Here is a 27,821-nt window from a genome sequence, read left to right as displayed (position 1 = left end):
AGGGTGAAATGCTTTCTCTCATGTGCAGAAGCTAGAGAAGAAAAATAAATTCAAGAGGAGATCTCATGAAAATAGAAGAGAGATCAGGAGAGTAGAAGCAAGAAACCAAAGGGGTGGGAGGAGGAAAGGGAAAGGGGAATGCGAAATAGAGTTGACAAATTAGACTAGGTGAATTTATGGTGAGACCACAATGTATTATAACTTTATATATGATTATAAGGCATTAATTAAAAAAATAAGTAGAAGAGAGACCAAGAGAGGAGAGAAAGGAATAAAAAGGAGGGAGATGGGGAAGAAAGGGGTAATACTGGAGATTGGAATAGTTTAAAACTATGGTATATGCATTTATAAATATGTTGAAATAAATCCCACTATTACATATAACTACAATGCACTAAAAAAATAAAAAATTTAATCTTAAGAGACAAGGAAAACTATTACATATAATTAAAGAGAATAATCCAACAAGAAGCTATAATGATAGTAAATATTTATGCCCCAAATGTTGGTGTACTTAATTACATAAAACAAACACTTATTGACTTTAAATCCCAGATAGAAACTAATATAATAATACTTGGTATTTCAACACATACCTCTCAACATGCAACAGGTCATGCAGATATAAAATCAATAAAGACACTTCTGTCCTAAATAATTGTATAAACCAATTGGACCTAACAGTCTTCTATAGAATATTTCACTAAACAAGAACTGAATGCATTTTCTTCTCAATATCTCATTGAATATTTTCCAAAATAGACCATATTTTAAGACACAAAGCAAATACAAATTGCCGTAGTCCAGCTAGGCTGCCCAAGTCTGGCTAGGCAAAATAACCAAGAGGTAACAAGCAACTTGAAGGTTGAAGCAGGAACTACTTTATTGCCAGTGAACTCAGCAGGAACTGAGAACTCAAAGTAGCGGGCACCCAGGGTAGCAGGAGCCGCCTCTCTGCCGAACTGTAGAGGTACATATACCCAACTAATTACACACAGCTTAACTTGACACAGCAGTCAGTCATTAAGGAATCCTCATCATCTTAATGGCTTGCTGGCGTTACTTCACAAACCACTCCTCTTGGCATACTGCCAGGTGCCATCTTAACTTGGTTGTGGCCCTCATCAACAAGTCTTAGCAAATAGAAAAAAAAAAAACTATCCCATGCATCTTGTCAGATCATAATGGATTGACATTAGAAATCAACAGCAAGAAAATTTATGGAAATCACATAAACACATGAAGATTGACCAATATTTTTTTTAACAAGGAATGAATCACATTTTAAAAAATGAAAGGAAATATTTATAAATTCCTAGAATCAAATGAGAACAGCAATACAACACAAAAAAACCTGAGATACTATGAAGAGGATATTAAGAGGAAAGTTTATAGCGTTAAGTGACCACATTAAACAAAAGAATAAAGATTCCAAATAAACAGCGAATGCTGCATCTCAAGACCATAGAAAAGCAGAAATAAACTAATCCCAAGACCAGAAGAAGACAGAAAATAATTAACATCAGAGCTGAAATTAAAATAGAGGACTAAAAAATAAACTACAAAGGATCAATGCAACATAGAGGTGGTAACTTGAAAATATAAATAATATCAATAAACCCCTAGTCAAACTAACCAAAAAAAAATTAGAAGACACAAATCAACAAAATTTGAGATGAAAAAGGAGATTCATTACAGCAATTGATGAAATCCAGAAAATCATTAGGGACAATTGAAAACACATGTAACAATAAATTGGAAAATCTAGATGATATTGACAACTTTCTAGACCCATATGACCTATTCAAATTGAACCAAGAGGATATAGAAAACCTCAACAGAACAATAGAGCAGTGAGATTGCAAAGAGCAATGAAATTAAAGCCACAATAAAAAGCCTTCCAAAAAAGAAAAGCCCAGGAATACATGGATTCTCAGCTGAGTTTCACCAGATCTTTAAAGAAGAACTAACACTAAATTATTCCATGAAATAAAAAAGGAGGGAACACTGCCGAATTCACTCTATGAAGCCAGTATCACCTTGATGTCGAAACAGATAAAGACACATCAGGGAAAGAAAACTGCAGACCAATACCCTTGATGATCACATATGCAAAAAACATTAATAAAATGTTAGCAAGCCACATTCAAAAACACATTAAGAAGATTATATACCAGGATCAAGTTGGTTTCATCCCAGGGATGCAAGCTTGATTCAATATGCACAAACCAAAAATGCAATTCATCACATACATAGAATCAAGGACAAAAATAAATGCAGAAAAAAAGTCTTAGACAAACTTCATCACCCATCACCCATTTATATTAAAAACACCAGAGAAACCAGGAACAGAAGGAACTTACCTCAACATCATAAAGGCTATACATGACAAACTCAAAGCCAACATCATACTGAACAAAGAAATACAAAGCATTTCCTCTAAAATCTAGAACAAGACAAGGATGTCAATTCTCACCACTCCCTTTCAATAAAGTTCTTGAAATTGATCAAAGCAATCCGGCAAGAGAAGAAAATTACAGGGCTACAAATAGGAAAAAAAGTCAAATTCTTTTTGTTTGCTGATGACATGATTCTAACCCTAGAAGATCCAAAAAACACTACCAGAGAATTTCTAGATCAATAAATTCAGCAAAGTGGTAGGAAACAAGATCAACATAAAAAAAATGGCTTTCTTATACTCCAATAATGGATCTGCTGACAAAAAAAAAAAAAAAATTCCATTCAAAATAACCTAAAAACAAACAAGAAAAAAAAACCCTAGGAAAAAAATCTAACTAAAGAGGTAGAAGAATTCTATAATGAAAATTATAAAATACTGAAGAAAGAGAATGAAGAAGATTCTAGGAGATGCAAAGACCTACCATGTTCATGAATAGGTATAGGTAATATCAAAATGGCTATATTGTAGGAATGATAGCAGAATGAATTGGACATTATTACCCTATGTGCATATATAATTACACAAATGGTTTAACTCTACATCATATACAACCAGAAGAATGAGAGGTTGTATCTCATTTATGTATGGTGTGTCAAAACACATTCTACTGTCATGTATAACTAAGTAGAACAAATTTTTAGAATGACCATATTACCAAAAGTAATCTACAGATTCAATGCAATCTCCATCAAAATACCAATGACATTCTGCACAAAACTGGAAAAAAAAAGCAGTCTTAAAATTTATATGGAAGAACAAAAGACCCAGAATAGCTGAAGAAATCCTAAACAACGAGAGCAAGAAGAAAATATGGTGTCAATACTTCAACCCATTGACTCAGACACTGACTTCCCTAATAAGACTCCTAGAGCTCAAGAAATGAGACCAAGAATCAATAAGTGGAATAGTATTAAATTAAAAAGCTCTTTACAGTAAAGGAAATAATTTAGAGTGTGCAGAGAGATCCTACAGAATGGGAGAAAATCTTTGCCAGCCACTCTTTGATAGGAAATTAATAATCAGAATATATAAAGAACTCAAAAATCTTTAAAAATCTTGCCACCAAAACCACCAATCAACCACTCAATAAATGGGTAACATCTCTCAAAAGAAAAAAAAATACAAACGACCAACAAATACACACACACACAAAAAAAAAAAAAAATGTTCAACACCCTGAACAATCAGGGAGATACAAATCAAAACTACACTGAGATTTCATCTCACCCCAGTTAGAATATCAATCATTAAGAATACAAATGATGGTAATTGCTAGAAAGGATATAGGGAGAAAGATACTTGTACATAATTTATGAGACTGAAAATTAGTACAATCACTTTGGAAAGCAGTATGAAGAGTCCTCAAAGATTAGAAACCACCATATGACCTAGCTATCCCAAAAGAACTAAAACCAGCATACTATAGTGATATGAGCAAACACAGGTAAATGATAGCCATATACAATCCACAATAGCCAGTTATGAAATCAGTCTAGATGCTCATCAATAGATGAATGGAGGGAGTTCTACTCAACCGTTATGTCACTTGTTAGTAAATGAACCAGACCTCGTCCTAATTGAACTACGCCAAATTCACAAAGTCAAGAGTCAGATGTTTTCTCTTATATGCAAAGGCTAGTATGGAAAAAAATATTTTTTTAAAAATTGAGGTCTCATGAAAATAGAAGGGAGATTAGTAGAGTAGAATAAGGGGACTGAAGAGGAAGGAGGAGGTAAAGAAAACTGGAAGAACTGGGAAATAAAGTTTAATAAATTATGCCATGTGTATGTATGAATACATCAAAATGCATTCCAATTTCATATACAACTATAATGCCTTAATTAAAATAATTAAATAAACAGAAAGAAGATCAATAAAGGAAGAGGATGGGGAGAAAGGAGGTGAAGGAAGGGGAAAGTACTAGAGATTGAAATGGAGAAGACTATGGTATACACCTGTAGGAATATGTCAAAATGAATCCCACTATTATGTACAACTATAATGCACTAAACATAAAATTTAAAAAGCACATTGAACCTGCACAGAAATGGCTGACTTATATTTTCTGTTATACTCACAAAGATTTGCCTCCACCTGTGGGTCCCAGGATAGCATTGAGGCCAGGTTTCATGATCCCACTATAAACACAAAAAATACAAATTTATTGTTCCACTTTCAAAGAAATAATTTTCATTTAGACTCTGCATTGAATATTTTCAATGAAGGTTGGTAAAACTGTGGACAGAAAACAAGCACCAACTCTTTATTGGCGTGGGAGGGGTACCAGGGATTGAACTCCAGGCACTTGACCACTGAGCCACATCCTCAGCACATCCCCATCACCACACCCAGCTTTTTTTTTTTTGTATTTATTTAGATACAGGGTCTCACTGAGTTGCTTAGCACCTCACTATTGCTGAGCCTGGCTTTGAACATACAATCCTCCTGCCTCAACCTCCTGAGCTGCTGGGATTACAGGCATGTGCCACCAAACCTAGCCACCAACTCTTAAAGAGAAAAAAAACTGATTAATAGAAGTCTAGTATACATAGGATATGAACCACTAGTCAGAACCCATAAGAATGGTTAAGGTCCCTCTAAGTTGCTTTCATTTATCCTTGAAACTATTTATTCCTTTTTGAAAATGACATATCCAATGTCCAAGATTCCTTGAAACAAGTAAGATTTTTTTACCCATCTCTTACTCTTGTTACTCTTAACACAGTATCAAGTATGTAACAGTTTTCAAGAAATGCTTTATAATATCTTCCAATCATAGAAACCAGTAGTAGTGGTCTCACTAACAAAATCAAACAGACAAAAAATCAACATTTCTGAAGCAAAAATACAAAGGGTAGAATGAAGCACTCCCGACGATAAGAAGCCATCACCTGTTCATAACATTCAAGGAAAATGTAATACCAACTAGGAAAGGAAACACACATCCTCAAGACAGATCATTTCATTTCTTTTTCTGGGTCCAGAAGTGGACTGGAAAATGCTCAGTTTAGAATTAGGAGACATCCCTCCAGTAGGGAAAATTTTTTAAAGATGTACAAGGATGGCGGAGACACCATAGTTTCACAAACTAAGAGCATGTGTGAGGGTAAAATATTTGGACAGAGTAGGAAGGTGGAAAAGGTATGACCAGGCTGAGAGCCCAGAAGGCAAATAGCTTGAATTTTATCTTAAAGGTAAGATGTACAGTGCTAAATAGAATGAACTTAAGGAAGTTTAAGGGCTGAGATTCCAAAGGATACAGAGATGATGAAACAGAGTCCTTTCAAAACCTCAATGTCTACAGTCTTTCTATAGCATTAGTAAGGAGGCAAAGATGTACTCCTCAGAGAAATGGTATTTATTTCAAGTGTACGGTCAAATCTGACTGCAATTGCTCTAAAATAATGATTCCCACAGAGGTGGATCTTACAATTACACAATTGTCACAGTGAAGAACTTCCCAACACAAGTGCTTCACAGCACTTACAGTGAAGGGGACCTCAACATTCACTGACTGTGCTACCTGACTTGTCACAATTATACTATGGCTGCCAGGGGTTAAGGCAATATGTACTCCCACTTTGCTCATTAACTGATGTATCTCTCACTGAAACATGAGGAAAAGTGAAACTTGGGTAAACACAGAGCCAGCTGTAACACAGAAAAATGTTATTCTTTTGTTGACTTTTTCGTCTACTGTAAAGACACACTAACAATTGAGTAGGTCCGTGGATTTAAACTAGTAGCAGAGTGAGCACTCAGCATGCATGAGGTCTGGGATTCAATCACTAGCACACCCCTCAAAAATATTCTAAAAATGATATAACCTCTCCAAGTGCATTTACCTGTATCTCTTAATGAATCTTCTTTAATAACAGCTACCTCTAATTTCTTGTAAAATGACCAGAAATAAACTTTTTATTCACTAAGTCTTCACTGTCAGAAAATCTTCCCAGGTTTTTAAAATACTTACTCAGAAAAAGACCAAGAAATCCTGATGGACAGTATATTGTGATGGTATTTTGCTTTACAAATAGAGCTATTTTTTTTCTAAAACATAGCAGCCAAAAACTGAATAACCTTTCTCATGGAAACCTAAACCAGAAATGTGAACAAGCATGAACCCCAATCCTAGGTGTCATTTTAAATATAAAAATTGAAAGAATTCTAAAATTTGAGTGCACTTATATGAGCCTAGGAAAGCATAAGACAATGACCTTTGCTGAGAGGCATACCATTCAGCCATGAACACGTGACGCCTTGAACAGAGGAGACACTGCATGGAGTCACTAGTCCACTAGCCAAACTAATAAGCCAGAGGGGCTGGGGATATGGCTCAGTGGTACAGCTCTTGCCCTGGGTTCAACCCCTAGCACCAAATAAACACAAAGAAATAAACAAAAAAAGACATTCACACAGTTCACATTTTACATCTATTTAACCTGCACATATTAAAATCATGTTACCTTCTACCTGTTTCAGCACAAAATACAAAAAAAACCCCAACATTTTCTTGATTGTTATGTTTCATGAAAAGCTCACCAGCTTCCCCTAAGTCAATTCTATCTAATCATGTACCAAAGGATCAAAGCCTTTCATCCACCATTCCTCTCCTTTTTCTCCTATTCAGGATTTCTTATCCGACACAAGAAAGAGATGTTGAGAAAGAGGCAAGACAGCAAGTGTTCTTCATGGAGACAGAATTGAAAGAATTCCAAACTTTGAGCATAGCACCCCTGGCCTCAGCGCAGTCAACTCTCACATCCTGGTCATCTCTCTCCCCATCACACTCCCACAAAAATTCTACCTTATTTTGTCACTCCCTTATCCTCTGAAGGAAGTTGGCTCCTAGTAACAGAAGAGACCACAGTAGTATACAAAACATCCAAAAAAACAGGATTCCATATAGATCTACAGCCACACCAGGTCAAAGGGTTCCTTTATAACCACTCCCCAGCCTTGGAGAGTCGGGAAAATTGAAAAAGTTGCTTGCTTTGACTAGGAGCAATTATTGTCCCTACTAAACAATAAATGAGCAAACGAACAAAACCATATTGTCTATACTGTCTGAGCAAACCCAGATTCACTTCCTATCACTAGAGAGGGGAAGCACAGGTTCAGTTCTCTAGACATCAGGAAAAAAAATCGACACCCCTAATCGCCAGCATCTGTGAACTCACAGAGGAACCTGGTGGTGAGTAGATTCTCTAGAAATACTCATTTCCATACCACTCTAGCTCTCATTTCAATACCATGTTCTAAATTCTAAATTTATTGCATGATGAAAAGAATAAAAATTGTAATTACTGGGTGCTTTTAAAATAAAATGGACTGAATTTTTTTGGATCCTAGAGTTTCTCACTTTATATTTCAACAGCATAACTTCTATTAAATAATAGTTGTCTTATATTTAAATAATTTCTACCTGATACTATTATGTAGAGAAAGCATTAAGTAAATTGCTATAGTCTATGAATTTGTATAAATAAGTCATTCATTTAAAACAAGTCTATTTGTCATTAGGGGTAACAGCACACACTTGTATTCCTACTGACCCAGAGTCTGAGGCAGGAGGATTGCCAGTTTGAGGCCAGCATTAGCAACTTAGTAAGACACTTTCTCAAAAAATAAAAAGAACTGGGGATGTAGTTAAGTGGAAAATTGCCTCTGGATTCAATCCCCAGTACCCAAAAAAGTAAAAAAAAAAAAATTAATAACAGTTCTATTTGTAAAGCAAAATACTATCACAATATACTGTCATTTCAACCTCCTTGCTACTAGAATATAAAGAGCATAAAGTGCACAAGTACCTGAAAAGTGTCTAGCTCAAAAAGTACACCAGCAGATCTTCTGTTTAATAGTTGGAAAACAAAAGTTCAAAGCTTACAATTATATTGTCACAATCAAAAAGCAGTAAATCACATAGCCAGGTCCACTTCCTCCAATACACAGGGAAAACTAAATGACACATTATGTGGGGAAAAATAAATAACACATTAATTATCCAGTTTTCAAAGAAAACTCAATGCACATAGGGAAATCATTTTTAAAAACAGCACATAAGTTCTTTTCAAAGTTAAACATACTTTAACAAAGTGATCTAATCATTTCTATCCTAGGTTAGCCAAAGGAAATAAAAGCACATATCAATATGTCTGTACAAAATGTATATGTAAAAGTTCATAACAGATTATATGTAATAGGAAAAACCTGGAAGTTCATTGTAGATCAATAAAGGGGAATTTTTAAAAGATTATGCACATACTTGATATCTGATAGTATTTCTAACTCTTCTTTATTCTGACCAGGTAGAAAGCCACTCTTTACTTTTACTCGATAGTAGATGTGATGAAAACTCAACACAGCCCCCTCAGTAGATGTCTGCAGGTCCCTGGAGGACATCCCGGGCAGGCCATCGGTGTTTCTTTGCAACATCGGGATACAAATTTGATTATCTCTGAAAGTCATCTGAGGAGTTTCTGCCTTCCTGTGGAGGCAAATGTAATGGTAGGTTGAAAGGGAAAAGAGAGGGGCTGGGGATGTGGCTCAAGTGGTAGCACGCTCGCCTGGCAAGCGTGCAGCCCGGGTTCGATCCTCAGCACCACATACAAACAAAGATGTTGTGTCTGCCGAGAACTGAAAAATAAATATTAAAAAAATTAAAAAAAAAAAAAAGAAAGGGAAAAGAGATCGTAAGCCCTTCGTAACAAACCCTTACATCAAGTCTATTTTAAACTGTGATGCAGCGAGTAGATTTCTTTCCAATGAACAGCCCACATCACTGTAATAAGAACAACCCCAGAACCCATAAAAGAGGCAGATAGAACTTTGAATCCCTGCACTCCAAATAGGTGTCAAATAATTTCTTCATAAGTAAATAGTTAAGAGTATGAAAATTATGCAGAATACATAAAGAAAAAGACAGACAAAGGTTACATTTGACTGGCTTGAAATGCATATTATGATACTACTTCAGTTCAGGGTCAATGTATATGCTGCCTATATTTCTTTTTTAATTTTTTAGTTCATGAAACTGTTATCACCCAAAGGGGCATAGCCTAGCAGTCAGGGACAAAAGAGCTTTCTCAGACTTTGTAGCTTCAGACTTTACATCTCTGGTTGTTATGCACCTTCAATCATCTAAAATGTAAACCCCAACATCCTCTGCAAAGATATACTCATTTCCCTAATGGGCAAACATATTTAAATTCTAGGATAATTTAAAATTAAGTCTCATTAAATAAATCAAACTAACAGTTAAAAAGCTCAAGACTTTAGAGGGAAAACTGAATATTAAATTTATAAATAATTTTTTAAAACTTTTTTTAGTTGTATGTGGATACACAATATCTTTATTTAATTTTTATGTGGTGCAGAGGATCGAACCCAGTGCCTTACGCATGCTAGGTGAGCACTCTACCACTGAGCCACAACCCCAGCCCTATAAATAAAATTTAAAGTATTTCATTGAACAAATTTCAAAAGTCCCCTTAGAAAGATTTAGATGAAGAAATAAAGGTGAACAGAAATTGTGAAAGAAGTTTGAAATATCATCTGTAATAAACCTAATTTTTATTTTTAAAAGCCAAAGGCATCCATGAAGAATGTTCTCTCTGCCTTTGGAGGACAGCTGCTCCAAATTAATCATCCTCCTGAGAATATGACAAGGGGTGTGTGAAGATTGTTCTGATGGGAGCAACAAAGTCACAGGGACCAGAGGAACCAAACTCCCAACAAGAAGGGAACAGCTCTGGGCAAGCCCAGCACCGATGCATTTTCCTCTCCAGGTATTTGCACACACGGGGTAACACTCAGGAAATTCATGCAGAAATAAGCTTCATCCTTATGAAGCCCCTCATGATCTAAGCACATATTTCAGCAGTCTCTCAGCAAGGGAGACAAAATTTTTACTACTGGGTCAGCAAATATAAGAAACCCTGGTGAGACCAGACTCAATTTGTTCAAGATGATCTTCTCAGACTTTGCTAGAAGAAAATTTAATCCACTCTCAAAGAAGCTATCATCATCCAAATTTTCAATCCAAAATTACCAGCCATGCCAGAAAACAGGAGCTCAGGTTCCAAAAATGAAAACACAGAAGTAGACCCAAAGGAAATCCAAGCTGGAGTTACCAAATATCGACATTAAAGCCACTGATTAATATGTTCAAGAAAATAAATAAAAGAGTGTTACTAAAGAATGAGAATCTATTTTTAAAAGTCAAAATTAAGAATTCAAGCTGAATGTAGTTGTCAGGGGCCACTCTGGACAGCAGCTTTGTATATACCTTTAAGTCCTGAGTAAATAGCTACTGGACTGGTGTTGCACCCATTGCAATACAGGTAGACTTTACCTCCGCTTGGATAAGAAAGGTGCAGCTCCAGGAGCGGGTACCACCCGATGGGGTTGAATTACACCCACTTGTTTGTTGTAACCCTATCCTTTGCCCTTTTTTTTGATAGAATGTTCCATGGACTAGCTCCCCCTATTAATAAAACCTGGGTTCAAGGCATGCTCCCTCTCTTTCTTGCTTGCCTTGCCTCCTTGGTGGAAGCTGGGTTAGAGGGGCCATCGCAGAACCCAAAGAAAAAGGTATTTCTCTGTGTGTCATTATTTCGTGCCAGCCCAGTTCTTCTGGAGTGACCCTGAGTGGTTTAGTCATGTGACACAGCATGTACTGGTACATAACAGCACTCCCAGCTATACCAGAGGCTGAAGCAGAATGACTCCAAGTTCCAGGCCAGCCTGGGCAACACAGACCCTCCCTGTCTCTTACAAGAAAATTAAGGGGACTAGGAATGTAGCCTGGTTGTAGAGCACATACAAGGTTGTGGGTTACATCACCATCACCAGAAGGGGAAAAAAGGAAGAATTCAGTGCATAAATTCAACAGTAGTTTGCACACAGATTAGGAATAATAATTAGTGAACTAGGACAGTGGTATCTAGAAAATCTCCAAGATGAAAATGGCAAATAATGAAAATCATCACCATGAAAAAAAAAAAGCTTTTGATTGGAAAAAGAGAAAAAAACCCATAAAAAGCCTAAGAACCATAGAATATGATGATAAAGTTCTCACATACATAACTAAGAAGTCTGGGAGAAAAAAAATACAGCAGAATCAATATTTAAAGAAATACTGGCCAAGTATTTTCCAAAACACAAAGGTATTAAGTCAGAGACTGAAGAAACTCTAGTTATACCAAAAGGATAAACACAAGAAAACCACACACAAACCTGACATAGCAAAACTGACAAAAAAAAAAAAAAAAAAAAAAAGCAATGTCCAAATAATTGTTTCTACACCCTAAAACTTAGCATTTACAACACTCTATTCATTTTGGAAACTAAAAAGCAGAAACCTATTTAAAGACTGGCACCCAAGATATTAAAAGTAAACAGCTGGGTTTTTATGTGAACACAGTGAATGATAATAATTAGACAAAATTCTATTCTCCTGAAGTACTAAAAATGAAGAAACAAGTAATGTAGGAACTTTACACTTTTACTTTAAAAACATAAGCCATCTCCCCGGGGCTTCAGAAACCAACATATGCCAATTCCAACACTAGGGATCTCTTCCCCTACTGCCACCCCACATGATGTTCAGTCACTGAGGACATTTCTTACCTCCAAAGATGTATTAAGAGAACCAGGTAACATATTGCTTAATTTTAAATAGCTCATTGACTCAAGATGGAAATGAGACTTTGGTGAGGTTTACCACTAATATGAAGCAACAACTGGAACTAAAGTACCCAGGAAAGATCACCCATACCCATAAAATTCAAGTGGGCTAAAACTTCTCAATAACAATGTTAGGCATGTGTATACACTTTCCCTCCCTGTGAATGGATTAGGTCCACTATTCATATTGCTGAGCAGCTTCTTAGTTCCTCACTAGGGTTGTAACAATCCTACTCAGAGAGAAGCAGCCCCCGGTAATTCATAGGTCACAAGCCCAGTGGTCAGACAGGTCTGACCCAAGCCATTCAACTGAAATACATTGCAGCAAAAAGAAAGGGAGAGGGAAATAAAGAGAAGGAAAACAAATGTATTTCTAAAACCAATATGAACAGTGAATTATCCTAAGATGAAATGAAAAATATAGTAAGGATTTTAAAAACGAAGGAAATGGGGGAGGGGGGAGGACGGGAAAGGCAGCGGAGCACAACAGACACTAGTATGGCAATATGTAAATCAATGGATGTGTAACTGATGTGATTCTGCAATCTGTGTATGGGGTGAAGGTGGGAGTTCATAACCCACTTGAATCAAAGTGTGGAATATGATATGTCAAGAAATTTGTAATGTTTTGAACAACCCACAATAAAAAATTAAAAAATAAATAAATAAATAAAAATAAAAACGAAGGAAATATATCTGGTACAGTGGCACACTTCTATAATCCCAGCAACTTGGGACGCTGAGGCAGGAGGATCAAAATTCTGTGTCCAGTCTGGACAATTTAACAAGACACTGTCTCTCAAAATAAAATTTAAAATGTTTGGAATATAGATCAGTGGTGGAGTCTTCTTTAGCATGCATGAGGCCCTGGGCTCAATTCTTAGTACTGCAAACAAAACAAAACAGTTTTCTCTACTTTTTAGTTCTTACCATGCTCTAAAACCAAAGTGCAAAATTAGTTTTTACACAATGAAAACTGCACATAGGAGAGAAAAGGATGCAGGTGGAGTCTACATCTTCTGCCAGACATCCACCCAGTGATAACTACTGCATATGTTGGTAGAAGGAAAGGCAGCTTCAGACCAAGAGCTCAGGGCCTTCCCGTACATTTTTTCTCTAGGAATAATACTTGTAAATGGAGAGCAGCTCTCTGCCTTATAGCTATTTATCAGGAAGCTGCTTAAGCATATACCTTCTTAAACTGCTGCCTCAGATTACTGCCAAGAGATCAGACACCTGACAGGGAGTTAGGAGCCTCAAGTCACTTTCTAGTGGTTGCTCAAATTTGAACAAGAACACAAAACATGAATTTAATTTTCACAAATTAGCCCTTGCATCTAAAATTTTTTTATTCATCGGTGATTGTCATTTTTCTTTCACAAGTTCACCCTAAAATTTTCACCAGAGGAGTTCCCAAAAGGGGGGATCTCTACCCATGCCAAGTGGGGTCCTTGGCAGTGATTTGTAGGATATGACATGATAAGAAATGGGAAGAGACCCTATTATGAAAGATATTCATGTTTCTTTAAAAGCTAGAGTCTTTTTATGATACTAATTATGTTTTTAGAAGAACATGGTGGCTGCTGTTCAGAGAACACTGGGAGAAGGGGAGGCTGGGGGCTAGTGCAGAAAACAGGACAGATAAGCTACTACAAGAGAATGGGCCTGGGTTATGGCCAAAAAGATGTCAAGTTGAAGGGTTCAGAGGGATATGATAAAGCATAGGCTTAGCACACTCTAAATTTAAAAAAATAAATAAAACAACTTGTAATCAATTAATTAACAAAATAAAAAGTATCATCATGTAAATATTTGCAAGAATTTCACACACAACAAAATGAGACTATAGGTTGGATCCAGGTAGTTCAGTATTATAGACAATGTTAGGCTAAAGAAAAAGGGTTCAGGACTTCTGGTGGCAAGTTTGGGGAAGGAAAGGTGTGGTTAGGTAGGGGTTGTTTTGTTACACAGGTTTTTTCTCAGCGAAGAGTTGTCTTGGAGATGCACTTTTAGAAATAGAAAACTAAAAGTTAATTTCCACTTGAAGGGTTAAATTTATACTGTCTTTGTAGTCATTGGAGGGAGGGAGCAAAGTGATTTAAAATTGTTCCCAGGCCCTCAATTGTCTTACACTCAAAATAATTGGAATACCAAAGAGGCATATTGGGATGGCATTTTCTGGAACCCTTTACTACAGACTCCCATTTGATAGAGCATCCAAGTGTGAGCTGTTTTCAGGGCAGCATCAATGGACCTAAATTGTCACACAAAATTTCAAAGTTTAATATCTTGTTAGCAATAGTGATTTCAGGATTCAAATGGAAGATCTTTGTCAGTAGCCTCCCATCTCTGATCTTCTCTTCTTTAATGATCTTGCTTTCTGCACTACTCCAGTCAAGCATTTTTCCAACTTGTCCGTGTAAATAGACACCTGCCTCTCAGTTCTGTCTTTCCATCTCACAATCTATAACAAGGACTTAGAAACTGGTTTTGCCAGAAACACTGACTCTCCACTTGAGCCTTCAAAGGTTAAAAAAAAAAAAAAAAAAACCTTGTCATCTCTGCCTCCATTTTCTATCTGTCTTCTTTGCTCTGAATCAGTCACCTTGAATTCCAAGAACATCTAATTTGATTGATAAAAATCATGTGTTAAATTGAAGCTACCCACATCCAGGTAAAAGCAACTTTTTTTATCCCTGCCAACAAGACCCTGCCTGACCCAACCTTAGATAATGACCAGCAAGACCACTGTTTGACCAAGACAGAGAGATTATGCATACTTCTGGTTTTACTTATCAATATAATCTGGGAACTCCTGTTTGTACCCCTCAAAGAAAAGACTGGAAATGTGGGTCCCCTTGTCTTCCTCATATAGCTACACTGATATATATTTCCGGCTTTTCACCATGATTTTTTTCCATTTGGTTATTGGAGAAAATAGCCAGACCTGATTCATTTGGATCCCCAGAGTCAGGGGATTTCAGTTAGATGTTCTTACTAAAAGATATTCTTTCTGTTAATCTTAGCTGATGAGATGACTTTTTAGACATTCAATCAGAGATAAAGTGGGTACTCTTGAGTTCTAGGAGAAATTCTAGGAACACTAAAAAGGTGATAAGCCCTGAAATCAGACAGATGGAATACAGGGATGACTATTATTTTGAAATAAGGCACTTGAACTCCCCAAATCCTTTATCTGCCTAAAAGTAGAGACTTTCAAAAAGAACTCAGTTGTCACAAATCCCATCCTCAGAAGTAATTAAAGAAGATTAACTCTCAACACAGACATTCTCACAAAACTATCACAGCCCCCATCTACTCTCCATTCATCTTAAAGTTATTTTTCCCCATAAGTAGCCTTCAACCCACACCACCTCACCTATTAAGATGGTAAAGAGGTCTCAAATTTTATACACTGCTTGAAGTCATACTTTTCTTTGGGCCTATCTTTGTCTAAATTTTTGCTTGCTAATATGGCTTTTGTCAGGTGAATTCACAAAAATCCAAACACTCAACTAAAGAGGACAACACAAGTTATTCCTCTACTGTACTGTAGACAAAGAAGTTTAAGGGATGTGCCCTAAGGCTACGTGTTAAACTTTAGAGATCAGAAAGCACCCCCAGAGGAATGGAACTTGATAAAGTCAAAAGTTAGCAATTGCCTTCCATCAGCACATTATTCAAATCATTTACAATAATCTGGTTTTTGTTATATAAATAAGTTTATAAAAAATAAACTCTCCAAAAAAGTGATTTTCTTATGTATTGCAGCTCAATATAATGGGGTCAGAATAAAAAGTAACTATACTTCTTTTCAATTTTTCAACAACATGCAGAAGAAAGAAAATAAGTGAGAGGTGTGCACTGTCCACTAGATGCACTCAACAGATCCTTAATGTTGGGTTAAACACTAATCAGTGCCTAAGAAAGCTTGCAGTGAGAGAAGGTCTCTAAAGAATATGGTGATGAAAGAAATGGAGAGGAGAAGCTTATCCCCAATCTTTAGGAGAGGATCTAAAAGAGTGACCCAGGTTGAATTAAAGGGATGTACTCATAAAACATCTAGGAAAATCCACCTATGCAGCGAGCATGCAGCCTATCCTATAAGTTCCCCTGCTTTTAGGTAGAGTGGGGCCCTCCATTGTATCCTGGCCCATCACCACCAAGGACTAAGTAATAAAATATCCAAATTTTTTCCATTAATTCCTCCATGTTCTTTCTTTGGAATCAGTAAACAGTGTGCTTGGGCGTATTCAGCCCTGGGGTCAAACAATTGGTATAATTGGCAAGATCCCAAAGGGGGAAGTATTGAGTTGGCTCTGGAGTTGGAAAAGGGCATAGAATCTGTGGAGGAGACACAAGACTGCCCATAGCCTCATTGTGGTTTGAGGTAGCTTCCTTACTAGAGGAGTTAGAACTCCAGTGTGAGTATGGGGACACTGCAAATGCAAAGAGGAGTGCTGCAGTTATTGAAAGCAGTATTCAAACTAGTCATGAGAAAGTGAAGGGACTACCAAGTAGTTGTAGGAAAGCAAAAGGAGAATGAAGCCACAGTGGTGGCATGGTCCCTGCTGTGTGCATAAAAGTTTGCCTCAGACAGGGAGTTAGCTACTCAGGCTCAGCTCTTCAGAGGACAGGAAGATTTAAAACTAGAGAGGTCCATTTTATGCAGGTTGACAGCAAGAATGTGCTCTCATGGCATTTAAAACTTACTGACTACTGTCTACAGGTCATGAACTGCTGTTATGCTGAACTGAGGGAACATTGTGAGCCCAAGCCCGTGTTAGGGCATTGGTGACTAATGAAAAGCGGGACTCTCAGATGTGGGCCCACTCAGGGAATCCACATTTCCAGTGATTCAGAAGTTGAGGTGAAAGATAAAGCTATAGTAGAAGCTAGACCAGTATTGGTCCAAAAGTTAAAGACCTAGCAGAAGCATCTTGAGGATACAAACCGAGAAGTGCTCCCTATTTCAAAGAGAGATATTTCCGTACCACCATGAGACCATACATTCCCATGGAACTGGTGGAACTGGGGTTCAAGTTCAGGCAGAAAATGAAACAAAATGTACCTTCTTGGATGTTCTGCTTGTGGGACACTGGAGCAGATGGTGTAGAACTGTCTAAAATGGCTTTAGTAAATGCTCACCCTGCTTTATGTCGGTGAATTTACACCAATACTGCTGATGAAAGTGTGATGTATTATTAGTTGGGCTGCTTCTTTCCATTCACAGTACATGACCAAATTCAGGAGATGCACCTACACCCAGAGGCACCTAGACCTCTATGGGAGGGAGCCCTATAGAACTATTTATAGGAACTAGCATTAAAACATGCTATTTATGTTGTTTTAGTCAGCTTTCTCACTGCTGTGACTAAAGGACCTGACCAGCACAATTATAGAGGAAGAACATTTATTTGAGGGCTCACAGTTTCAGAGGTCTTAGTCCATAGAAGGTTATGCTCCATTCCTCAAAGCTGGAGATGAGGCAGAACATCATGGCGGAGTGTGTGGCAGAGGGAAGCAGCTCCCATCATGGTGACCAGGAAGCAGAGAAAGACTCCAATTGCCAGATACAAATATGTACCCAAAGCCACACCCCAATTCCCACCTCCTCCAGCCACACCCTATCACTTCAGTTACCACTCAGTTAATCTCTATCAGGGGATTAAATCACTGATTGGGTTAAGATTCTCACAACCCAATCATTTCTCCTCTGAACCTTCTTGCATGTCTCACATGTGAGTTTTTATGGGACACCTCACATCCAAACCATAACATATGTGAAGCCTTTCCCAGGACATGACAGTGTGACTTTTTCTGCTAGGATAAGGGCTGCAATGTTACATGCAGTGTCTCCAACCATTTATTATGCCCTGGTATCAATATTATCCCCATTAGGAGGGCAGTCTCTCCAGAAAGCAGCATGACAGATAGCAGACCTAGGGGACACAGAAAGATGGTAGCAGAAAATAGAGGTTCATAAAACCCAGCCAAAACTGGAAGGACCTCTCTGAGTCTCCTGTAAACAGAAGTGGGTGGATTTAATAACAGCAGGAGTGAATGAAAGAAAAATAGATAAACAACCTAATGTTTCCCTGGAACAGTTATGGAAACAATTGCCAAAGGACAAGAGTTTCACCATTACCTCTCAATAAGGAAAAGGGAAACAGAAAGGGAGAGCGGACTTCACCCCAAAAAGAGATAAGACAAGCCTTTCCTATTAGGAGAATAATGAAAGCAGAGCCCAAGACTCTCTCAAAGAAGCCTTGCAGCCCTTGGGTGTGGGACAAATAGGGGAGAGGTCAAGGTTCAAAAGTCCGAGCCTTATCTCTGGACTGGAAGCCATATATTGAACCGACAACACATTAGTCTTCAAAAAATATTCAGAGAGTAACTGCATTAGTGGACATGGGAGCTAAGTGTACATTGATATATAGTCATCCTGACTAATTCTCAGGCAGGTTAACTACTATTGATGGATACAGATAAAAAACAGTGAGAGTCAACATTGTAACATAGATGCTATGGCTTGGACACCTGCTGCCTTCCCCCTACATAGTATTCATAACTCCCATTCCTGAATATAGAATGTGTTGTTATCTTACGGGATACATGTCTACAAATCACCACAGCTGAGGTCCATTTGAGTCCTCAGAAGATTAAACACATGTCAGCTGTAAAACCAATATTAAGAGGGAAAGTCAGGCACAGTGACACATGCCTGTAATCCCAGCACCTTGGGAGGCTGAGACAGGAGAATCGTGATTTCAAAGCCAGCCTCAGCCAAAGTGAGACACTAAGCAACTGAGTGAGACCCTGTCTCCAATAAAATACAAAATAGGGGGGTGCGGCTCAGTGGTTGAGTGCCCCTGAGTTCAATCCCTGGTACCAAAAAAAAAAAAAAAAGAAAAGAAAAGAAAGAAAGAAAAGAGCGTGTGCACTTATTTTGCCTGCACCCCATTATTGTTACCACCAAACAATGTTGGCTCCCTGGTGGCAATCAAGAGATAACATAGAGGGGCTGGGGTTGTGGCTCAGTGGTAGAGTGCTTGCCTAGTACATGTGAGGTGCTGGGTTCAATCCTCAGCACTGCCGCAGCCTGGCTGGGCACAATCAGGAGCACATAAAAATAAATAAATAAGGTGTTGTATCCAACTACAACTAAAAAAAATAATAATAATAAAGAGATAACAGATGCCATATGTGCATTAGCTAAAGTAAACATAATTCACTCAACCCATTTAATTCCCCTGTGTAACTGGTTAAAAAAAAAAATAAAAGCCAGATGGAATTTGGCACACAACAGTGGATCGTAGAAAACTAAATAAGATAATTGTGTCACATTATGTAGCCATTTCCAACATTTCCACTATTCTGAAAGAGCTAAGTACTCAGTTGGGAAGATATCACAGTGTGCTGGACCTTTCTAATGGCTTCTTTATCATAGATAAAGTCCGGGAGAGTCAAGCCCCATTTGGCTTTCTGTGGTAAGACAATGGATACTTTCAGTGTAACCTCAAGGATATCATATCTCCATCACCCCATCTTGTGTGTGGTATGGTTATAACCCTGGTAAAAATGTTTACCTAACAATCATATCTGATCCCCTTTCAGTGCTCACCAAGGCTACACCCACAATTTTGATTCATTTGCAAGGGAGAAGATGGACTATAAACCCTGACAAAGTCTAGGGCCATGGTTTATTAGTGAAATTCGTGGGTTTTATTTGGTTGGGCAAGATAAAGTTCTTACCTCAGGCTGTAAGAGAAAGTTCAGGTGTTTCTACTTTCCAACACAGTAAAGCAAATTCAAGAGTTTGTGGGGATACTCAGTTACTGGAGAGCTTTTATCCTTCATTTGGCTCAGTTATTATGATCGCTATGAGATTTGCATAGCAAGAGTAGTATGAGACTGGCCTAACTAGCATATTAAAGCTTTTAATCAGGCTTAATGGACAGTAAAACAGACACAAGCCCTTGAGACACTAAACACATGGAAACCTACTGAGCTTATCACACACGTCATTCTGTATGACTTTACATGCAGTTTATGGCAGTTAATTAAGGGATAGAGAACCCTACTAGATTCTAATCACAGCTAAGGAAGGGAGCAAAAGAATGTTATCACTTGTTGAAAAGACAACTGTGTGCCACTTAAGTCGTCCTTCTTGCTATGGAGCCCAACACCACAGAAACACCACTCAACGTTGCACAATAGGCAAAAATAATATGGCTGGAAAAAGATCCATCAGAAGAAATTGACACTTGGCTACATCAAATATTAAAGCATGCAGGTGAAAAGACTATGAGGGCATCTGTGACACTCTGGAAACTGCCCATAAAGGTGTCTGAAGTTGTTGCTGCACGCCAGAACCGTCTTGCCTGCTAGAACTATCTTGCCTGCTGTCAGCATTACCCACTATTTAGTCGGCTTTTTCATTGCTGTGACCAAAAGTCCTGACGAGAACAACATGGGGCTTACAGTTTCAGAAGTTCAGTCCATAAATGGCCAACTCCATTGCTCTGGATCTGACACGAGGCAGAACATCATGGCAGACAGGCATAGCAGAGGAAAATGGTTCAGGACATGGCAATCAGGAAACAGAGCTCCATTCATCAGAGACAAAATATGTACCCCTCAAGACATCAAATTAGAGACAAGGAGTATTAGTAGGCCTTGGACTATATGAGTAAATCCCCAGTTTTTTGCTTTACTGACCCCTCAGGGAGAAGGAGAATATCTAAATTTATAAGTGAACCCTAATGTGTTGAGAATCTGGCCTTCAAAAGTATAGGCAATATTACCCTTGGATTTCATCATTTGAGGAACACTTTGTATCAATGTATAGTGCTTACATATTCCAAAGGTGACTTGTTCTTTCTGTGCCCTTAAAGTATAGACAGATTGGCTGGTACAGTTACCTGGGTTGTGCAGAAGCGTGTATACTGCCTTATGGAGCTGACTTGCTGCTATGTGTACCCATTAAACATTTGCCATATTCTCCATATGTTAATATCAATAACCTATTCTTGAACTGGGCAACAGAATTTTCACATTGCATCAAAGAGAGTGACTGTGAGATCTACTGGAATCCCCTATGACTGTAGCACAAGAACTACTTTTGACAGTCCTACCTGCAAATGAAACGGAATGGACTTGGATAGTGGCACACACCTTTAATCCCAGTGACTTGGGAGGTTAAGGTAGGAGGCTGCAAGTTCAAAACCAACCTCAGAAACTTTTCAAGGCCTAGGCAACTTAGGGAGACCCTAAAAAATAAAACAGGCTGGGGATGTGGCTCAGTGATGGTACAAAAAAAAAAGATTAAAACATAATATCTCTCATGCTTTAACCCAAGTATCTAAACAAAGTAATTCTATCTTAGCAATACTATATTAATCAGCTTAGTATGTTTACTGTAGGTTCTTGCTCTTTGTACTGTTGTTGTAAGATATGAATGAAATGTGCTTCCAGAGGCCTGTCCTGAGAGCTTCACAGAAGACATGGAATGTCAAAGGCTATGAGGGACATGAAGGGGATTTCAAGGCACTCTAGGGGTAGAGTGCTGGGTCGAACACTAATCAGTGCCCAGGAAAGCTTGCAGTAAGAGAAGGTCTCTAAATATGAAAATGGAGCCTCTGCAACGAAAACAAGAGAACACTAAAGAAAAAAATTGAAGAAGCCTTAGAAGATAGAAAGATCTCCCATGTTCTTGGATAGGCAAAATTATTATTGTCAAAATGGCCATACTACCAAAAGCATTATACAGATTTAATGCAATTCCTATTATAATCCCAATGACATTCTTCACAGAACTAGAAAGGCAATTGTGAAATTCATTTGGAAAAATAAGACACCCAGAATAGCCAAAGCAATCCTTAGCAAGAAGAGTGAAGCAGGAGGCATCACAATACCAAATCTTAAACTATATTGCAAAGCTATAGTAACAAAAATGGCATGGTATTGGCACTAAAAAAGACGTGTAGACCAATGATACAGAATAGAAGACACAGAGACAAACCTATATAAATACAGTTATCTGATACTAGACAAAGATGCCAAAAACATACATTAGAGAAAAGATAGACTCTTCAACAAATGATGTAGGGAAAATTAGAAATCCATATGTAACAAAATGAAATTAAACCCCTTTCTTTCACCCTGCATGAAACTCAATTTAAAATGGATCAAAGACTTAGACACTAGAACAGAGACCCAGTAGGATCAAATCTTCATCAAGTCAGCTTAACAAGACTCCTAAAGCACAAGAAGAAATATCAAGAATCAATAAGTAGGATGGATTCGAACTAAAAAGCTTCTTCTTGGCAAAGGAAACAATAACACCAAGACAGAGAATACAGAATGGGAGAAAATCTTTACCACATGCACCTCAGACAGAGCACTAATCTCCAGGATATATAAAAAACTCAAAAAACTTGACACCAAAAAAACAAATAACAATCAATAAATGGGCTAAGGAACTGAATAGACATTTCACAGAAGAAGAAATACAATTGATCAACAAATATATGAAAAATGTTCAACATCTTTAGCAATTAGAGAAATGCAAATCAAAACTACACTGAGATTTCATCTCACTCCAGTCAGAATGGCAATTATCAAGAATACAAGCAACAATAGATGTTTGGGAGGATGTGGGGGGAAAGGTACACTCACATTGCTGGAGGGACTGCAAATTGGTGCAACCACTCTGGAAAGTGGTATGGAGATTCCTCAGAAACCTTGGAATGGAGCCACCACCATTTGACCCAACTATCCCACTCCTCAGTTTATACTAAAGAACTTAAAATCAGCATACTATAGCGACACAGCCACATCAATATTTATAGAAGGTCAACTGATAATAGCTAAGCTATGAAACCAATCTATGTGTCCTTCAAAAGATGAATGAATAAAGAAAATTTGGTATATGTACACAATGAAATATTTTTTTAAAGAGAGAGAGAGAGAGTTTTTTGATATTTTTTTTTTAGTTTTCGGCGTACACAACATCTTTGTATGTGGTGCTGAGAATCGAACCCGGGCCACACGCATGCCAGGTGAGTGCGCTACCACTTGAGCCACATCCCCAGCCCCAACACAATGAAATATTACTCCGCCTTAAAGAAGAATGAAATGATGGCATTTGCCAGTAAATGGATGAAACTAGAGAATATCATTTAAATGAAATAAGCCAACTCCAAAAGAACAAAGGACAAATGTCTTCTCTGATATGTGCATTCTAATTCACAATAAAAGGGGTGAGGCTAGGAAAGAATAGAGTTACTTTGGATTAAACAGAAGGGAGTGAAGGTAGAGGAAGGGTATGGGATTAGGAAGGACAGCAGAATAAATTGAACATTATATACCCTATGTGCATATATGACTATATGACCTGTGTGATTCTACATCATGGATTCTTATAAGATTCTAATAAGTTGAAGCTTGTATGCACTGTTTTATAAGAATGAATAGATCATCATTTGAGAAAAACTGAGAACTTTGAAAAACTACTAAGCTCTGCCAATTTCAACTTTTTTCTCATAAAAGATTGAATCCAAATTGGCTACTACAGTCAGGTTCTCTTTAGTGCATAAAATTAAAGGGAATACCAGTCTTTGTAGAGATGTACTTCTGAGGTCACAAACCCATGAAAACAGAAAGTTTTAGGGCTGGGTGGTAGGTAGCTCTATGGTAGACTACTTGTTTAGCATTCATGAGATTCTAGGTTCTATCCTCAATACCAAAAAAAACAACAACAACTCAAAAGTAACTTCAAGCATCATAGTGCCCATATCTCGGTTTTTAATGTCATTCTAAATAAGTACCAGAATGCCTTGAAGAAATGGGCCATTCCAGAGTCAGGTTATGGGAAATACAAAATGAATCTAGAGCACTTTGTGGCACCAAAAAGTAAGGAAATGCTTTTAAAGTTTAAAAAAGAAAAAAGCAAGATAGTATGTCAAAATGGCACATGGCCCAATCTGGAAGAAGAGGAACTAGTACCAAAATCTGCAACAAGTTGAGCAGAAAATTAAGTAAAAATAACATTGGACTATAACCCACACAATAGAATAAAACATCCATAAGTTGGTATTGATACAAATATTTGAATAAACAAGGGAAAATGGATAGCTCTTCCATACAGAAAAATATATTTAAAACATAGAATGAATCAATTTTTTTTCAAAAACCTACCATTAGGGGCCAGGGTTGTGGCTCAGTGGTAGAGAACTCACCTCACACATATGAAGCACTGGGTTCAATCTTCAGCACCGCATAAAAGTAAAATAAAGGTATCATGTCCATCTACAACTAAAAAACAAACAAACAAAAACCTACCATTAGATTGACAAATTACATGTTCCACAAGAGGATGCCAAAACTATTGAATAAAAGCTCAAGGAGAAATTATATATGCATAATCCAAGTTTTTCTACCAAGATATTTCTTAATTATAAAGGGAAAAAATGTAATTCTATATTGAAGTCCTGGGAAACATCCCCTTCACCAAGGTTAACATCATCAGTAATTGACATACACTCCTGATGTGATGCACTGAGCAGAGCCTTTCTGTGGCATTTTTCCTGAAAGTCAGAACCTCAATATCATCATGGGAAAACATCAAACAAATACAAATGAGGTGCATTCTACAAATTAACTAACTGATATCTTCACTGGCATCAAGATAATAAGATCTTGGTTAAAGAATCATAGTTAAAGAATCATCATTGATTGAAGGAAATGAAATATGTTAGAGTTAATTGCAATGTAGATCCTGGACAGGAAAAAAAAATAATGGAAAGACAAGAGAAATTGAAATGAAGTACATAATTAAGAGCATTATAATTAATCTAATTAATAGGATTATAGTGCTATGCCAATGTTAATTTATTAGTTTTGACAATTCTACTACAGTTAATCAAGATTTTTTGTTGTGTTTTGTTTTGAGTTTGATTATGTGTGTGTGTTAACTTTAATCAGTATAGCTAACACTGGGAAGACAACGGATGCATGTCTTTAGGCCTGTCTTCAAGGGACTGACAATGACTTTGAGGTTTTATAGAAAGGGGAATAAGGGCAAGGATTGGAAGTTTGCATAGCTGAAAGATTTTCACAGCTGCCCAAGCAAGTTGTTTTAGTCAGCTTTTTCACTGCTGACTGAAAGACACGACTAGCACAATTGTAGAGGAGGAAAAGTTTATTTGAGGGCTCACAGTTTCAGAGTTCTTAGTCCATAGAAAGCTGGCTCCATTCTTCAGGGCTCTAGGTGAGGCAGAACATCATAAAGTATGGCAAGGGGAACCAGCTCACCTGATGTTCAGAAAGCAGAGAGAGAGACTTCACTCACCAGTTACAAAATATATACCTCAAAGCCATGCCCGAATTCCCACCTCCTCCAGCCATACCCTAGTACTTCAGTTACCACTCAACTAATCCCTATCAGGGGATTAATTCACTATTGGGTTAAGACTCTTACCACCCAATCATTTCTCCTCTGAAACTTCTTCCATGGTCTCACAAGTCAGCTTTTGGGGGATACCTCATATCCAAACCATAACACAAGTGATCTTGATCAAGTATGGTCTATCATTATCCCAATATTGGTCCGGTGTAGCCTTATCCCAATGAGAAAGTTGTTGCCTTGGGCATAGATTCTACTGACCACATGTCTAGGATTACTTTATCCCTGGAATCAAAGGTTACTCATAGTAAAAGGGATAGATATAAAATGAAGACAGATGTGCCAGGTGTTTCATCTTGCTTTTAGCCACCCACCAGACAACTGCAGGCAAAAGTGAAGAGTCTATATCCTTATTATAATTGCTCCATCTTTTGTCTATTCCTCAGAGTCTTGAGGTAACTGGGTGCCAGCCAATCTGGGCAGGCTTCCTTTCCCAGTGATAATTAATTAGCCTTTAAACAATGGCTGACGCAAAGAAGCAAAAGGGTCAGATGCTTAAGCCTAAAAGTAGAAGTACCATTATAAATTATAGAGCAGAATTCAAAAGAGTCAAAGTCTGAAGATGTCCAGCTATCTTCAGATAGTTATCTTTCCTTTTTAAAAGCTCCATAAGTATAAGATACTAGGAAAAAATAACTTAGGATCAGAAAGTGTATATTTATAACTATTTTATATCTCTTTCTCCTCCTTGCTCTTTTTTCCCTTAAGCTTACAAAATTTTGAAACAATCCTTCCAAATTTTTTGAATTTATACAAATTACTTCTTGTTTTCCAACAAGATGAAATACTTTATGCTTTCTATAGTATTCTAACCAGAACACAGCTGAAATTCTTCATATTTTTGTATGTAGATGTACATCTGTTAATTAGAATTGTAATTCTTAGTAACCTTGATTTTTAACGAAGACCCCAAAACAAAGCAATCTTAAAACTGTTTTTGCCCCCAACAAATTATAAAAACACATTTAATAGAGGCAAACATATATATTTTTTCTTAAAGAATTTAAGAAGTCAAGCACACTTGTATTTAAATTTATCAATTGATTTTGCACTATTTTAACTTATAAATGACTCAGATTTTTTTCTAACAAATACATTTTGTGGCGAGAAGAACGTACCCTGCTCAAAGTTACTCCATAATGTATAGAACAGCAGTTTTCAGACTACATCTAAACTCAAGTTATTCCACTTTGTAAGAGTAGTTGCGATGAGCTACTGCATTTTGAACACAAGTACTAAGGTATAATGACCTTGTCTGTACAAGTAAACAACCATCTGCCTACCACAACCATAAGACAAAAACTGATAAATAAGTTAATCATGCTAGTAAAAATGACTACCAGTTAATTAATCAGAAATTCATGAATGCATGGGTATATCAAACTCATATCAGAAAAACCAGGCCCATCAGCTTATTGAACACACCAGACAAGTGAATGAAGCAACCCCCTCCCTTGAGGCCCATAAATGGAGGGGCACTCTGAGATTGGACACAGTCGCACCCTGACCCAATTACCTGGTTACTCCTCATAAGCCTTCCTTAGAAAATCACCACAGCGATGAACTTCCATATATCTGTCCTCAAGTTTCAGCAGAGTGCCGTTTCTGCTGCTTGTGACGATCATGCACAGCCCACTCAAAGCTGAAGCTAATGCTATGAAACTGTTTTCTGTCTGGACCTTGGCCTAGAATCAGTTGCTGCACTTTGACAGTTCCGTGTCCTGAACAAGTTCTTCAACTAGTTCATAATCTTATCTTCCTACAGTGATCCTTTGCTGTTTGCCTAAGGATTATGCTTTGAACATAATCCTTGATGCTTTGTCACTGTAGCTTATTTTAAAACTGATTTTTTTTCTTTTCTCCCTTTCCCCCTTCCCTCACCCTGGGAGAAGCAAAATTAATCTTCTTCTAGTCCTAGGCCAAGTTATCTGTCCTTCATCTCATGCACCACAGAAATGAAGGACTCGAGACTTCCGGGCTGGCACTGGAAGTTCTAAAAAATGGCTCTCTCTCTCTAGGTTACAAATTAATTATTAATCCTCACAGGGCACAACTGGAATGTAGCCTTTGAATCAGCTCTATAAAAGCCCTCTGTTGCCAGGCATGGTGGTGCACTCCTGAAATCCCAGCAACTTGCAAGGCTGAAGCACGAGGATTGCAAGTTCAAAGTCAGCCTAGCAAAAATGAGGTCCTAAACAACTCAT

At 37.5% G+C, this 27,821-nt stretch overlaps 1 protein-coding gene across 6 annotated transcripts in view; it reads right to left on the bottom strand.

Moving 5' to 3' along the window:
• The window catches only part of LOC124102594 (broad substrate specificity ATP-binding cassette transporter ABCG2), a 62,441-nt gene extending 34,853 nt beyond the window's left edge, over positions 1 to 27,588 (bottom strand). For 2 of the 6 annotated variants that reach the window (XM_046459048.2, XM_058583865.1), the window contains exons 1-5: positions 27,134 to 27,588; positions 25,370 to 25,466; positions 24,392 to 24,467; positions 8,728 to 8,949; positions 4,541 to 4,600 (exon numbers count right to left, since the gene is read on the bottom strand). In XM_046459048.2, the coding sequence (XP_046315004.1) occupies positions 4,541 to 4,600; positions 8,728 to 8,930 (263 nt within the window). In that variant the 5' untranslated portion in view covers positions 8,931 to 8,949; positions 24,392 to 24,467; positions 25,370 to 25,466; positions 27,134 to 27,588. Of the gene's footprint in view, positions 1 to 4,540; positions 4,601 to 8,272; positions 8,421 to 8,727; positions 8,950 to 24,391; positions 24,468 to 25,369; positions 25,467 to 27,133 lie in introns of those variants that run through there. The other 4 variants (XM_058583866.1, XM_046459047.2, XM_046459050.2 and 1 more) reach the window with 4 other exon arrangements.
• Positions 27,589 to 27,821: the final 233 nt, after the last annotated feature.

The sequence above is a fragment of the Marmota monax genome, unplaced genomic scaffold (assembly GCF_021218885.2).
Source record: "Marmota monax isolate L192 unplaced genomic scaffold, Marmota_monax_Labrador192_F-V1.1 WCK01_AAM20220418_F8-fsc00002, whole genome shotgun sequence".
NCBI lineage: Eukaryota > Metazoa > Chordata > Mammalia > Rodentia > Sciuridae > Marmota > Marmota monax.
The sequence above is the reverse complement of the archived record's forward strand: the minus strand, read 5'-3'. Positions and strand labels throughout refer to the sequence as shown.